General features: G+C 40.0%; 2 protein-coding genes across 2 annotated transcripts in view; one reads left to right on the forward strand and one right to left on the reverse strand.

The window, feature by feature from the left end:
* The window catches only part of LOC135488710 (probable U3 small nucleolar RNA-associated protein 11), a 132,626-nt gene that overhangs the window by 53,376 nt on the left and 64,822 nt on the right, over positions 1 to 14,428 (forward strand). Inside the window, exon 4 of the mRNA XM_064773419.1 lies at positions 5,455 to 5,568. Within this exon, the coding sequence (XP_064629489.1) occupies positions 5,455 to 5,568 (114 nt within the window). The remainder of the gene's footprint in view (positions 1 to 5,454; positions 5,569 to 14,428) is intronic.
* On the reverse strand, positions 11,270 to 13,845 carry LOC135487671 (uncharacterized). Its single transcript, XM_064771707.1, has 5 exons — positions 13,803 to 13,845; positions 12,776 to 13,078; positions 12,461 to 12,577; positions 11,702 to 11,781; positions 11,270 to 11,399 (listed from the first exon to the last, which is right to left on the reverse strand). Exons 2-5 carry the CDS (start codon positions 13,076 to 13,078, stop codon positions 11,270 to 11,272), a joined length of 630 nt encoding a protein of 209 aa, XP_064627777.1. The 5' UTR covers positions 13,803 to 13,845.

A 14,428-nucleotide genomic window follows, 5' to 3' on the forward strand; every position in this document is an offset into this window, starting at 1 on the left:
GGCGCGCGGAACCTGACATGGCCTTACCAAGGAGCTGCTCACGGTGCTGAACTTCTAGCTTGCCTGTCGACTAAGTGCCTTTTTTGCCGAGACATTGCTACATGTAGGAGGAGCATGCATTTTAAATTAATAGTAGTGATAGGACAGTTGGTTCGAGCCATTTGGCAGCCGACATGTGAAGGCCTATCTGGGATCTCCTTCTTCTCCTTATAAAAAGGGGCATATTGCTGACTAAGGAACAAGGCATATTGACATTGCCTCATCATCTCTATCAGACCAATTGATATACTTTTATATGCACGCATACATCACGCCATTTCAGGGTAATGTCTGTGGACAATTGGTTTGATTAATTTGTCTCTTCGATATTGCTCCTTTATTGCATTAGATTTTCATCGCAATTCAATCTATTCAAGATATGGCCAATTTGAACCTGTCTGCGCCAAGGATAGATTGGTTCCCGATCGACTCACTAGGGATACGCAGTAGAGCACAATGTCATGAAAAATGACCCTTTGTATTGTAAATTCCAATCACCTGCAGGACAGGTCAGTTTCTCTCAATAAAATTAATTTTGTTGACTCCTGTAATCTCTACCTTATTAAAAAAAAAAGACAGTGGTGTTAGTCCCAAACTGGTAATTTCTATTTATTTTGACCTCTGTTAAATCAGGATACCGTACCTCTCAATTACAGACAGCATTTTGTATCCTTGTGCTGTACAACCCAGCCTGGACATACCACAGTTGTCCATGGAGAAATCTCATCCTCTCTGACACTTCTTTTCTGTAAAGCTACCGATACAACATACTGAACTAGGGATATCTTCCGTTGCCTCCTGTAATATTTACATACCATGTAGGCTTAGGCAAAGCTAATGCATTAACTTTTGGATTTAATGGGAAATTGAAATCAATGTAGAGAAAAAAGTAAAGCTAACATCTTTTTGATATTTTTCAGGTATAAGAAGGGTACTAAGGAGATTTTATTTTTATACTCAATAAGCGTATACAATGTTTCATTTCAAGGTCACATGACCTTGAACTTGGCCAAATCAAGCAATTTCACCATAAAAATTAAAGGTGTGACCATGTGATTTTTTCAATCATTGCAATTTCTGACAAAACAAGGCTAAGAAATTGACCAAAATGGTGAGTTTGGAAAAATAGGCAGAATTTTCGTTTCAATATTTGTGAATTTTGGGGGGAAAATGAGTTTTTTTATGTTTTCTCTCAAAAAGTGAAGAATTCTGACAAAAATTGGATTATATTCAAAATTCACCAATTTGATGCAGATTAACAGCAGAAAATTCATGAATAAGGTGTTTACTACTACTATTTACAATATTTAGGCCCTGCCAGTGCCTGAACATGTGTTTTGGGTGAAAAAATGCATTTTTCTTCAATAATGCATGATTTTTGCCGAAATGCACAGAACTAAAATAGCAATACAAACCCACATAGAATTGATCTTTATATGCATATAAGGCAATCTTATGCAACTTTGTTGTATCAGGATGTGACTGGGTTGTTGTTTTGGGTGAAAAGAAGCATTTTTCAACCAAAAAACACGATTTCTGCCTAAATTTTTGAAACTTCATAAATATGTCCAAATAACCAGATAGAATTAAACTTGATATACATATGATACCATTTTTGTCAGATAAGAAGGTGACTCAACCACCATTTTGGGTGAAAAATATGTGTTTTTCCAACAAAAAGGACAGTTTTTGCCGTAAATAAAGTGAGAGAGAGTCTCTGTTAGACAGCCCAGTTTCTTCCTCCACCTGCAGGAACTGCCAGACTTTATTATTTATGCTGAAAAGAAAAAAACAAATTCATTTGAAACTAAAATATTGTCAGTAAATGCCAATAAAGAACTGAATATGGCTTCACAATTCAAATCTACTGTCAATAAAATAAATCGGAGGGGGTACAAACAATAAATGGGACCAGCTTTTCTTATCTATTTTACGTAGGAACGGCTGCTCGCATCAATTGTTTGCCCTCCCACCGCACCAAAAAATATCAAACGGCACTTACGCCCTAACTGGGATTGATATTAATAATATTTTTCATCTGGTCTACTTCCATTAATCTACACTTTGTTTTTGTCAAGAAAATTCCTCATAAATACGTCGATATACGGAAGAACTACGATTTATCAATTTGGGGAAGAACAGCCCAGTGCCAATCTCGCCCGCAGGACGTTAATTGCGTTACGCCATCACAAAATGTGTTGCGTAGCGACTGTGAATGGCTGGAGACGAGATCGCCACAACACTGCATTTGAGTCATAGAAAAATTACGCAGGGTGTCATGGAATTTCCCTCGGCGGCAGCTTATTATTGGGTCTATTTCAATGGAATTTCATATTCGTCCTCTCCATTGATTGCTTTGTCATTCTGGGGGGGTTAGCTGTAATGATTACTCACCGTTTGGCTCTAATTTATCCTAAAAGAGCGGCCGTTCCGTTGCACTGACGGCGGCCATTCGCCCGTGTTTATTTCCCATCGTTTTGGCGGCTAACCACGTGATATATGTAAATTTAGTGACGAAAAAAGGGGATTCCAAATTTTGATTGGATCAGACGATAAATAACACGGCGCGGGAAGTTTGAATATGCATATTTTTCCTGCATAATTAGCTGAAAACATCGATGACGTCAAAACGTAAACACGGCTTGAAATGGCTGACGCGGCGCTGATTTCTGTGGTTTTGGCATGGTTTCAAGTCGCGATTGTGGAATAAAAACGCAAAGACATTCCATCAAAACGATGTATTTATTTAATAAAGGTATGAGGAACAACATGGTATTAATAATTAGGGATGTTAGCAAGGTTTATATGGTGAATTTGGCGTATTTGTGTGACTATGATTTCGTTACGGTTCACATGGTCACACGCATGTAGGGTGTTAATGCATAGGGTTGCCTAAGCCTATACCATGGCTGATTAGTTCAATCATATTTCATCCAGCTGGCAGCTCTGCATTGAAAATTTTAGTGGTATAACGTGTTCTCTTGACCTTCAAACAGTAGTATAAAGCCGATATTTACTACTTTGCACCATCAGTCCTATGTTATTAGGTCATCCAGCTGAGCGCCAGGCCCTTGGGCCTCTTGTTTTTTTTTAGTTCATACATTTTACTTTACTTTATTTCAGATTTTGTTGATGCACAATTGGTCAGCATGCATTTTTTATGTTATTTTTCTACTGTTGTTGTTATTCATTTATTCATGGTTTCCATGCATTTTTCTTTCAGCAACTAACTACAGGTAAATTTGACAATTTTTCAGGGAAAAATTGGACCGCCATATAATTTTCAAAAGTCTGCTGTAGTAAAGTTATTGGATATTTTCCAATTTTTTTTTCTGTATTGTGTACCAAAGAGATGCCTCTGAAAGCAGCATACTTCACTTCTAACATTCTGCATCAAGAAAATTTTTTTATTGCCCTCAGAAATGGGAACTTTTTTTTTTTTTTTCCTGATTTCAAGTTGTCAAGTCTACCTCCACCTACATTTATGTAAAAAATATTTCCCATATTTTCTTTACAGATTCAGAAAGCCCTTTCTAAATATATATACTTTGTAGGGTCTGTCGTTGTCAGAAAATACTTCTTTCATCATTTTTGTATTTGGCATCAATTTCTGCCACGATGCCAGGTATTAGGCTTGTGCACGAAAGGGGTTTTGGAGCAGAAAATGGTTGCACACTTATGGGTTAAATAGTTATGGTTAATTCCTTCAAAAAAGAAGGAAAGATGAATTTCATGTGGCCTGTCATTAATTGACACCTGTCTCCTGAAGTCATGATCAGCAGTGAAAGCTGGTTGATCAAAGTAGCAGACTGCTCAATCAACCTCCAAGGGGTTCCATCGGCAAGTCTGAATATCAAGAGTGCCGGGATCAAGAAAGTTTTAACAAGGATAAATAGCCCTAGATGATTTATAGCTGCGAGTCCATTGATGTGTTCGCAAGATGTTGAAATTTGATACCACTGACTCCTAAAACCGGGAGACCCCGATTCCTGGTCAAGTCAAAAGATTGCGTTGTAAAGAGCATTGGGAAAAGCAGATGTTCGTACCATCCTCAGTTCGTATCGTATTGTCGGGTCGCGTCATGTCGCAGCACTCAATGATCGACAGTCGGTACTCTAAATGACCTAGGTCTGTAACATCATTTATTTCGGTTCGTGTACTTCAAAACCTAGGTCATCACGGCTGTAGATTTGAGGTATGAACTGCGCAGTACACGAGGCGACTATCGGTTTCTGGCCGGTTCCTTTATCGGTCCATAACTGCAAAAACATTCTTCAGGATCTGGCCGTATACACTGTGCAATTAGCACGCATCATTTTTACACCAAACAAACACAATTCCTACACCTCTTCAAACTTGTCTAATTATTGCTCATCTTTCTTTGCTATAGTTTTATAGGCTTAATTACATATACTTCACATGTTCTCCAGATGTTGAGACCTATCGACAGTTGATTTGAGTATACAGCAGAAATCTTCACAACAATGCTTACTCACTATCAAGAGCTCGAGGTCAAAATAGGCAATGCTAAATATTAGAAAAGTGAAAAGAAATTCTTCCCGGGAATATGACATCGCTCGGTTTTCATGAAAATTTTATGCTGCGAAAATTTTCTGTTCTACAGTATTATGCTCTGGATATCCGCATGAATATATTGAAACTCTTTCATGAATGCATTGAAACTCCCTCATGATACTCAATTTGAATTCGGTCTGATCTGTATCCGCATGAATATATTGAAACTCTTTCATGAATGCATTGAAACTCCCTCATGATACTCAATTTGAATTCGGTCTGATCTGTATTGGTAAAAAGTGCAATATCTTGCTTATTAGAGACTTGTTTTTGATAACATTTTTATGGTAGGTGTTCCAAGCAAGGATGCGTCACATGTCATGCAGGTTTGGGATTCGACCTACTTTTCAAGGTCACAGAGGTAAAATGGCGTAAATTGATTGTTGGGCTTCAATTCGGGCATGTTTCTTAACTGCAATAACCGTATATCTCACATTTGGTACTTATGTATGGTATATATGGTTGCCTACAGTCAGGTAATGTTAAGGACCAAATTTTGGGTTGATTAATTCACCGCTTGGCCTCCCCAGCCCAATCTGGAAACCTTTAAATGCGATTATTGTTTAATTACTTTCCTGATTGCCACCATCTGATTTCATGGATTCATCTAACCACCATATGATATCATATGCCACTTAGGTTTTGATTTGACATACCTTTCAAGGTCACAAAAGTTAAAATTTTCATTTGGCTATATACTAATAGCACGTTTCTTAACCAGCATGAATTTTCTACAAAATATCTTTTCTTTCTGTTGTAGTCACTGAATGATGTATGATTTACCCTGTTTATTAAGGTGACCCTTGAAATAATGCATATGCATATCTCCTTTTATTTCAGGATGGTGTCCATCACTGTGAAGATGACAATCCAATATACACTGATGACCAGTTGAAACTAATGGCAGGTCAGGACATCAAGTATATCAAGTACAAAGCCACAACAGAAATGCGGGTAAATGATGCCAAGCTGAATGGCCTTGATAAACAAATCCTACTATTGCTATTTCTTTTTTCTCTTAACCCATATCATGGCAACTGCAGTTTACACAGTATTTTTTTCTCCTCTTTGGCTCACAGTGGGGGAGTCTATACAACACTGCAGTGTCCGTCATCTGTCGTCTTCAGGCGTCGTCATCTGTATCCTGCTTCAAAAATAGTGGCATGTTTTTTAACTGCTAGGGCTATGGACTTGAAACTTTGTACACATAACCCCTCTCGTCAGGTGACCTCTGGCGCCAACTTTTGGTCTGCTGTTTCTCAACTTGGCCACCAGGGGGCCAAAAGTTAAAACATCAAAAGTGTGATATCTCTCTTATCAGTGAGGTCTCACTAGCCGGTGAGGAGGCCAGGCCTACCTGCCTCCAAAAGTGATGCGACGTCACTTCATGCATACCCCTGTTCCAGTGGCTGTAGACTTGGCAGTACCTTATTCTCACACAAACCTATACATTTCTCAATAGCTTGTCACTTGTAGAATACATCTGGCCAAGTTTCAACTTCGTCTAGACATACAGTCATGCATAGACTGATGCAGCACAACGCATGAGACACCCTGTATGTTAAGGGAAATTTGAAAAATTCCACCTTTATACCTTATAACTTCAAGGTTAACAAGGATGGTGAAAAAAAAATTTCATACACATCTACTCATCACCTTGACAAAGCCAACTGACGACTGTTTTTTAGCTCAGCTGACATAGGTCAGCTAAGCTTTACACATAACTAAGAAATGTCTGTCCGTCTGTCTGTCTGTCTGTCTGTCACACTATTGTTTTGGTGGCCCGTTCTTTTATTTTGAGAGGCAGCACTTTTTTAACGAGCTATGCTGAAAGGCCTATTGGTGTACTACAAAAAACACCGAAAGTTTCCGCCATTTGACCTATATTCAAATTGCGAGATCCTTTTTTGTAAAAATGGCTATTTCTTTTTACAGCAAAGTTATTGCATTACACCTTGGCTAAATTTAATGAGTAAATTTTTCTTATTGAAATTTTGTGAAAAATAGTTCTAAAATCTGTCACTAGAGGGAGCTCTTGGCCAAAAATGGTTTTAAATTATTTGAATTTCCCGCTGTATGACGTCATCATTAACTCTGTTGGTTCTTCAAGTGGCTTCAGATTTCATCCTCCAAAAACCACATTCTGCAGCTTATTTTTCAAATGTAGCAATGTGATTCAATAGAAACGCAATGAAAACCTGTAAATATCAGGTTGTGGTGATTATGGTTATAAAATAATCGTTTGGTAGGCTCTCAAAGTTCCGAAGTGGACCAAATTCTTTGCGTCATGACATTAAATCAATATGTGCTAGTGGGGTCATGCAATTGCAATTCGCGGAATCAACTGGTTTCAAGCTCCCCACTAGCGTGGTTGTAGTGGTGCCCGTGAAACTCGATTGTATATAAAAAATTTAAGTGTTGAAGATCATTAATTTTCGTGGTTTAATCGATGATGTATGGAAAAACCAAGAAGACCCAAGGTAAGTAGTAACCTCATCTGTCATTCTCGGAAATTTGAAAGAAATCCATTGAGTATTTGACGAGAAATTAGAAATTACGCACACTTTTGACGCGGTTACGTTGATCGCAACGGTGCCATTCTAAACATAGAGGGCGATATCGTAGGGACGAATAGTATGCAAATGAGGTTGCCAGAAAAGCCTCTGCGCATGACTGATTGCTGTAATATTATGGGATGGCAAACAGCATGGCGCGCGTGTCACTGGAGAGAAGCACGATTTCAGTTACGGTGAGTGCTTACATGTAGATCGTCAATATTTGCAAAAAATACTGTGATTTTTCACAGAGAATCGGTCTATTAAAACCAGTAGTGTCTGGTGCTTGGCACTGGTAGGCCTAGGTAAGTTTTGAGTGGTGTGTTAGCCAATATTAGTTTGGCCTCGGCTAGGCCTATCCCTCTGTCATGTCGATGATAGATTGCTTCCACTTCCCGATGATCTGATCGTCCGACCTGCCGAATATTTATGTTTGCAAACATAACACGGTCTGTCAATGATTGCTAACACGATCTATGCTAACATGGTCATAGGACAATGGTCGTAGGACTACCTCCATTGAGCCATCCACCATTGACAAATGTAAACCAACGTCTTCAATGAGCAAGGTACCTTCTTCCAAAACAAAAGAACTAAAAGGTAATTCAAACACAACTAGGCCTACATAACTTTCATTTCTACTAGTAAAAAAAGATTCAGCTAAATAGAATATTTCCATTCAAAACTTTCATGTGTCTCTTCTGTATATAAATTTCATAAATTTAAAATGTGCTTTCTACTAATTGTCATTTTCAAATTTGTACTTCTATATTCTCAAACACCATTTAACAATTCTGTTTTAGGGGCAGGCACAGCAACATCCATTCCATCCACCTCCATTCCATGCATTCCATCCAAACCCACCATTCTATCTAAACCAACTGTCTCTGATGCAAAGAGGAAAATTGTCTTCACTCCAGAAAAAATGAAGAAAAGATTAGGTAATATACAGTACATTCTATCAGTTGTTTTCTACAACCTAGTGTTTCAGCCAAAATGTAAATCCTTCAAAAACGACTGAGGGAGGGCTCAAACAGTGTGCACTGTGCACTGCTAAATAAAACAGGGTCATATTTCCTGTATGCCATATGACATGAATTGCACAAAGATTCATATTTTTACAAAACTTCTTTTTCCTTTCAGCTACGCCAACGAAGACATGTTCAACATTGGATGCTACCACAGCATCACCTTCAACATCAACCATCACACTAACTGGTCATGTGCATGATGTAGTGACCCAGTCCAAACACCTCACATTCAAATTACAAACTGCTGAAAATACATACCAGCATGTCATCACATTCGTACCTGAACAATTCAAAGCCACATTGATCAATAACATGGAAAACACATTTCCTATTGAAATCCAAAACCATGGATTCATTCAGTCCAAAAACTCAAAACAAATGGATGTGAAACTAACATCTAAAACAAAAATCACTTCACTTCCTAAGCAACTCACATTCTGCCACAAACCGCCATCAACTGTAATTACTGCAGTCAACAGCATTCACCACTTGCCAGCGTTTCAAAAGATAAACATAGAGGTCATTGTTCTTGCCCAAGAGGATAATAGTGAAACAACACAACATCAGGGCCCATGACACTAATGAACAAGTATGTTTCTGATGCTAGCGGACTGATCAAATTGACATCATGGGGTGACCACATTCATTCTCTTGAGGTTGGAAACAGCTTCAAACTCACCAATGTTTCTGTCAAAGAATTCAATGAGGAAAAAAGTTTGTCAACAACTGCACAAACAATCATCACTCGAATTACACAATTAACCAAGTACATAAAAATGGAGACTGCCACTATCAATGCAGAACTTGTGGGAGTTGACATTTCAAAGCATTACAGATGCAACATGTGCTCCACCCTCAACAATCATGTCGATTCACCATATGACCGTTGTCAAAACTGTAACTGCCAACAAAAACTGACCGAAGTCGAAAACCTTTACAAAGGTAAAGGTACATTCCTACAAGGAAAACAATGCTTCAAATTGAACTTCAGTGAGAATTGTGTCTCGGAGATAGTAGATGCTATCAAAGCAGCTCAACAGGCAAATAACCAACTATCAGCACAGGACGTTGAATCCTTCTTACTGGATTACAACAGCAATTTTGAGGTTGTTTTCTACAAAACCACTGCAACGATTATCTCTTGTACTCCCTGTGAGTAAGCCCTATCCTCACAGAAATGTTCAAAGTGTCGTATCCACAATATTTGAGATTTGGTATTTGCTTAATGCCCAACATGTATTCAACTTACTGGAGAGTAAGATTCCTCTTTCTGTAATTATGTTATGCTGTTAAGTTAAGGTTTCTTCGATTTTAGATACGACTCAAACAAATTATTGTGTTCTGTATATTTTGATTTACCAATCATGTTATTATTTTGTAGTCATTCTTTGTTATTGTTGTTATACCTCATGTATGTAAAGCAGGGTGTTTCAGAAAACATCTCACCTACAAAATATTCCCCAACACTAAAACTAGGAAATATTTTGGTCTACAAATGTACACTAGTAGATGTGAAATACTACTCTTCAAATGTTTACTCTAATGGCTTATTGCATGATTGCACAAAACGCCTTTACCTGAATAGATTCTAAACAATGCAACAACCAACCTCACACTGTGGACAAATGGTACTATGCCCAATACCTTGCCTATTACATAATACTAGTAGTTATTAAACTATCAATGCAGAACTTGTGGCAGTTGACATTTCAAACATTACAGATATGTATTGCTTTAACGTAATACATGTATATATCTTAACCATTGTGAAATTGCTAAGACATTGTCCATTCTACCTTTTATTCCAGTGCTAAGTTAATATTCAAGCCATTTTCAACCCATTCACATAAAGGCCTCTTGTGCTTAATGCATTTTGCAATCAGAACAAACATTTATGAAACATTTATACCCCAAAATCATTAGATTTAAGTAACATTTTTAGATAATACATTTTTTCTGAACCACCTTGTAGTCTAACGTGTGTTTCATTGCTTTGTAAACAAGTCAGCATTTTGAACTTAAGCGACGTTTTTTTTTATTTCTTGAATTACAATATCTCGTCACTGCAAAACATCAAATTCTGCTAAATGTCACAATACCCCTTTCCTCCTTTTTTTCCTGTATATCACATGCATTCCAAGCTTTAAAAAATCCATAATCCAATTAATAAAAAGAGCATTAATCACTAGCTGGATGACAGTAATCATTGTAAACATTCCAGCATCTTCACTTCACTCAATATCTAGAATATAATTCATCTCTGTGATTTTCAATGAATCTATATGATTTTCAATTACTTGCTCGACAAGATATGAACACATCCTAAGCGTCTTCCATTATCTCGCTGAAAGTATTGGGAGGAAAACCTGAATATCAACCTGATACTCAGGGGCGAGAAAATAAAAGACCGCAAAGGGGGGGTGGGGTGGGCAAAAGGATCCTCCGATCCCCACAGCCCAAAGTTCCAAAAGACAACGTAAGCTAATAAAATTGGGGCCGAGGCGACCAACATGGCACCCAACGGCCATACGCTCAATCCCCGTAGAATACGGGGCAAAAGCTTCTGCCCAGAGATCCTAGAAAGCGAAATACGAAGTGGTCTCTCCTTGGCCCGGGAGCTCAATTTATACTACGCTCGACAATAGAAGACGCTTATGATGTGAACACATCCTAAGCGTCTTCCATTATCTCGCTGAAAGTATTGGGAGGAAAACCTGAATATCAACCTGATATGGATTCCCGAAAACATTCCATGTCACCATTCCAGCTTTTTCCCCCAATACCCCATCACCCCATCACCCATCACCCCACAACACCCAAAACCATGAACAGCAAATGGATGTCCACAGGCAAAGCTCATGGTATCATGGGATGGCAGGAACGACAACTTACATAGACTGAAGAAGAAACTTTTATAATATCCGCTTTAATTACAGAAAATATAAACCTTCAACCCATTTGACAAGAGTTTATCAATTACAAACGCTACCTTAAAAGTGATACAATTATGGACACACTCGACAGAAATGGATTATCAGAACCAAGACCAATACATTAACAAAACGACACCTAGATTGCATGATTCAAAGTGTTAAATGTTGCATAGCGTTGGTAATCAGATTCAATCTTTCCCGACAAAGCTGGTGACGAAGCTAACCTCTGAGCCAACTGCGCCGGCTCTTTCAAAGAATCCTCACGACTGTAATAACTGCATGAAGATTCTTTGAACCAACCAACATGCCTCATAGTCTGGGAATTGGAGTCAGCCGCCCCGGACAACTTCAACGTTATGGCACAACCCGACCTGAGACTATGAGGTGTCTCCCCCTCGTAGATATTGAGCGTCGTCAAATACTCCAACAAGCGGGAATACATCGTAGTGGCAGCTCGTTCAAATCAAAACATACACCGTCATATATAACGCTTTCAAAATCCGGGCATTGGTGGGTGGAAAGCCGAGGTTCACGCCCATCCAGAGTTGTCCACTGCGGCGACAGATACTTGGATGCTACTGCTCTCTGCGGATCACACGGAATCTGGAATTCCCAATCCTGGATTTCGTAACCCAAAATGTCCATACCCTAAAACAAAGAGAGCAGTAGCTTTAAAAGTCGCAGCAGACAAATCCGACGGACGCGAAGCCCGGCCCCCCACCCACGTGAAGATGTAAATCTCCACTAGAGCAGAATGCTCCGGGAGGGGACCTACTTCGTTTTTTCCATCTTCGATGCCTCTTTCATTTTATCGCAATCACGATAAAAATGATCTGGTGAGTTACAAAAATAACATTGATAATTATTTGGAGGAGAGGAATCCGTTCCCCTACCCCTGCCGCGCCGGGCACCTCTTGACGCCCCACCCCTATAGGAATCAAAGAGCGGATTCATCATCTGCTGCAAAGATGCAACCGCAGCAACCTGGCTATACAAATCCGTTGAAGGTGACCTATGTTGAATGGACGGGCTTGGGTTTGGGCTCTCTTCAGGTTTCACGGTTTCAATCGGCTTCGGTTCGACTACCTTTTTTTTTTAGCGACTTACTAATGGCCTTGGTGATAAGCTCACCCGTACCACCACCCAACACCGTCAAGATAACATTAGCCATGTCCACCTTTCCTTGGTAACGCCTTGCCTGACGATATAAATCGTCGAAAAACTCCATGTCCTTATGCGAAACAGAAGTAGCAGCCGCCGCTAAATCCTCCAGGTACAGCAACATCAACGACTCATTGGGCTCTTCATGTAATGCCAAGGACCTCACCTTCGCCTTTGCCTTCTGCACTGGATCAGCTACGGTCGCCTGGCACGCTATCCTCTGCACCTTCCTCGGTGGCTCACTTACATCATCCGAAACACCCGGTGGAGTGATGGGCGGGTCCTGAAATAGCAAAACCATTGTTATAACACAAGCACCGAAACATAACATTCTACCCATCCGAAATCATACCACCCAGAGCACACCAGCCGCATCTTATACCACATGCTCACATAACCATTTCCAGAGACCATGAACATAGCCGACAGATAATCACCCACTTTAACCGCACAACCGATAGGACTGAAGCTATTGACTTACCCTAAGGGGCTGCCCTACTGGCTGGCCGATTTCGTTCGCTAGCACAATTGCATGGTGCAATAAAGCCACTCCAGCTCCACTTTGTTTGCCGAGGGCGGCAAGGACGTCTCCGATGTTTTCTCCGGTGAGTTTCTTGAAGGCTGTGGCGATACCATCGGAATCCAGATTCTCCAAAGGTTGATCCTTGTCCATCCTAGCCAACTCTCTGGGCTCATCAGGGCTACCATTGAACCGTGCGAACAGCGGCAGCAAACTTTTCCCCACCAGGGAATGCTTTTTCTTTAGGGTAGTCGGCTGAACCATCTGCAACACAAGAAATAATACATTACAAAACAAACCCCTGATATTTGAGCACTCAACAACCGCATTCTGCTATACTGGAGCCGCATATGGCTTGACACAAACTTTGACACGCTTATACCCCACGCGCCGATAGAGCATCCACGAACTATACTTCCATACATGGCACCCCCATGGGCAACAACTATGCAAGCCACACTGCACCCCCACGGGCCTGCCGATACCTACGGAACTACAATTTGAGCTTTACACAGCGTACCCCAACAGGCCCGTTGATACCAACGGACCAACAACTCAAGCTTACACATTGCACCCCTACGGGCTTGCTGGTACCCACGGACCAACAATTTAAGCTTTACACATTGCACCCCTACGGGCTTGTTGATACCCACGGACCAACAATTTAAGCTTTACACATTGCACCCCTACGGGCTTGTTGATACCCACGGACCAACAATTTAAGCTTTACACATTGCACCCCTACGGGCTTGTTGATACCCACGGACCAACAATTTAAGCAGAGACAAACAGAACATATAAAACATAGACATAAACGAGAAATACGGGAAAAGACGAACACCAAATCCAAGAGAAGCAAGATCCGAAAGCACAGAAGCATAGTAGAGGCCAGAGCACGTAGGCCACAAAGCGGAGACTACACAGTAGGCGTAGCCGAAATACGGACAAAGGAAATCGAGAGCACAAAAGCGGCAGAAATTCTACTTACACCGAAGAATACCAAAGGAATAAAGCCCGGTCCGAGTGCGACGAAAGCGAAATACGAAGTGGTCTCTCCTTGGCCCGGGAGCTCAATTTATACTACGCTCGACAATAGAAGACGCTTATGGTGATCATTACAAACCTATTACATATATGTATAGCTTTACTTACATACATATATATTTTTCCATTTCATTTTGTAATAAAATTCCATTCAGCATTATGTCTTCTTCAGTGTCTTTTCTTGCCATCTCTAGAGATTAATCCATCCCTCTTATATTTTTCAACATCCATCCACATATGTATTAAATATCTACATATGAAGATATACAACCCCATCCACAAACTCTTCAAATACAGTTACAATAATAACTGCCAAAATCATTGTTCCCACTTTTTCAATCATCCTATGATTATAAGTCAGCTGAGCGTCCAGGCCCATGGGCCTCTTGTTATGTAAACACAGGCTGTAGTTGCGGCTTTTGTATGAGTTTTTTGCCCTTGAAATTTTACCTTGAGAACACGTGCAATCTCACAGTAACCAGTCGATGTCAACATCCTGTTGTGCTATAAATAGCATGCGGGGTCTGCTCACCGCGTAAGTGCACAGAGGAAACTGGTATTTTCCTCAAA

The sequence above is a fragment of the Lineus longissimus genome, chromosome 5 (genome assembly GCF_910592395.1).
Source record: "Lineus longissimus chromosome 5, tnLinLong1.2, whole genome shotgun sequence".
In the NCBI taxonomy this organism is placed as follows: Eukaryota; Metazoa; Nemertea; class Pilidiophora; order Heteronemertea; family Lineidae; genus Lineus; species Lineus longissimus.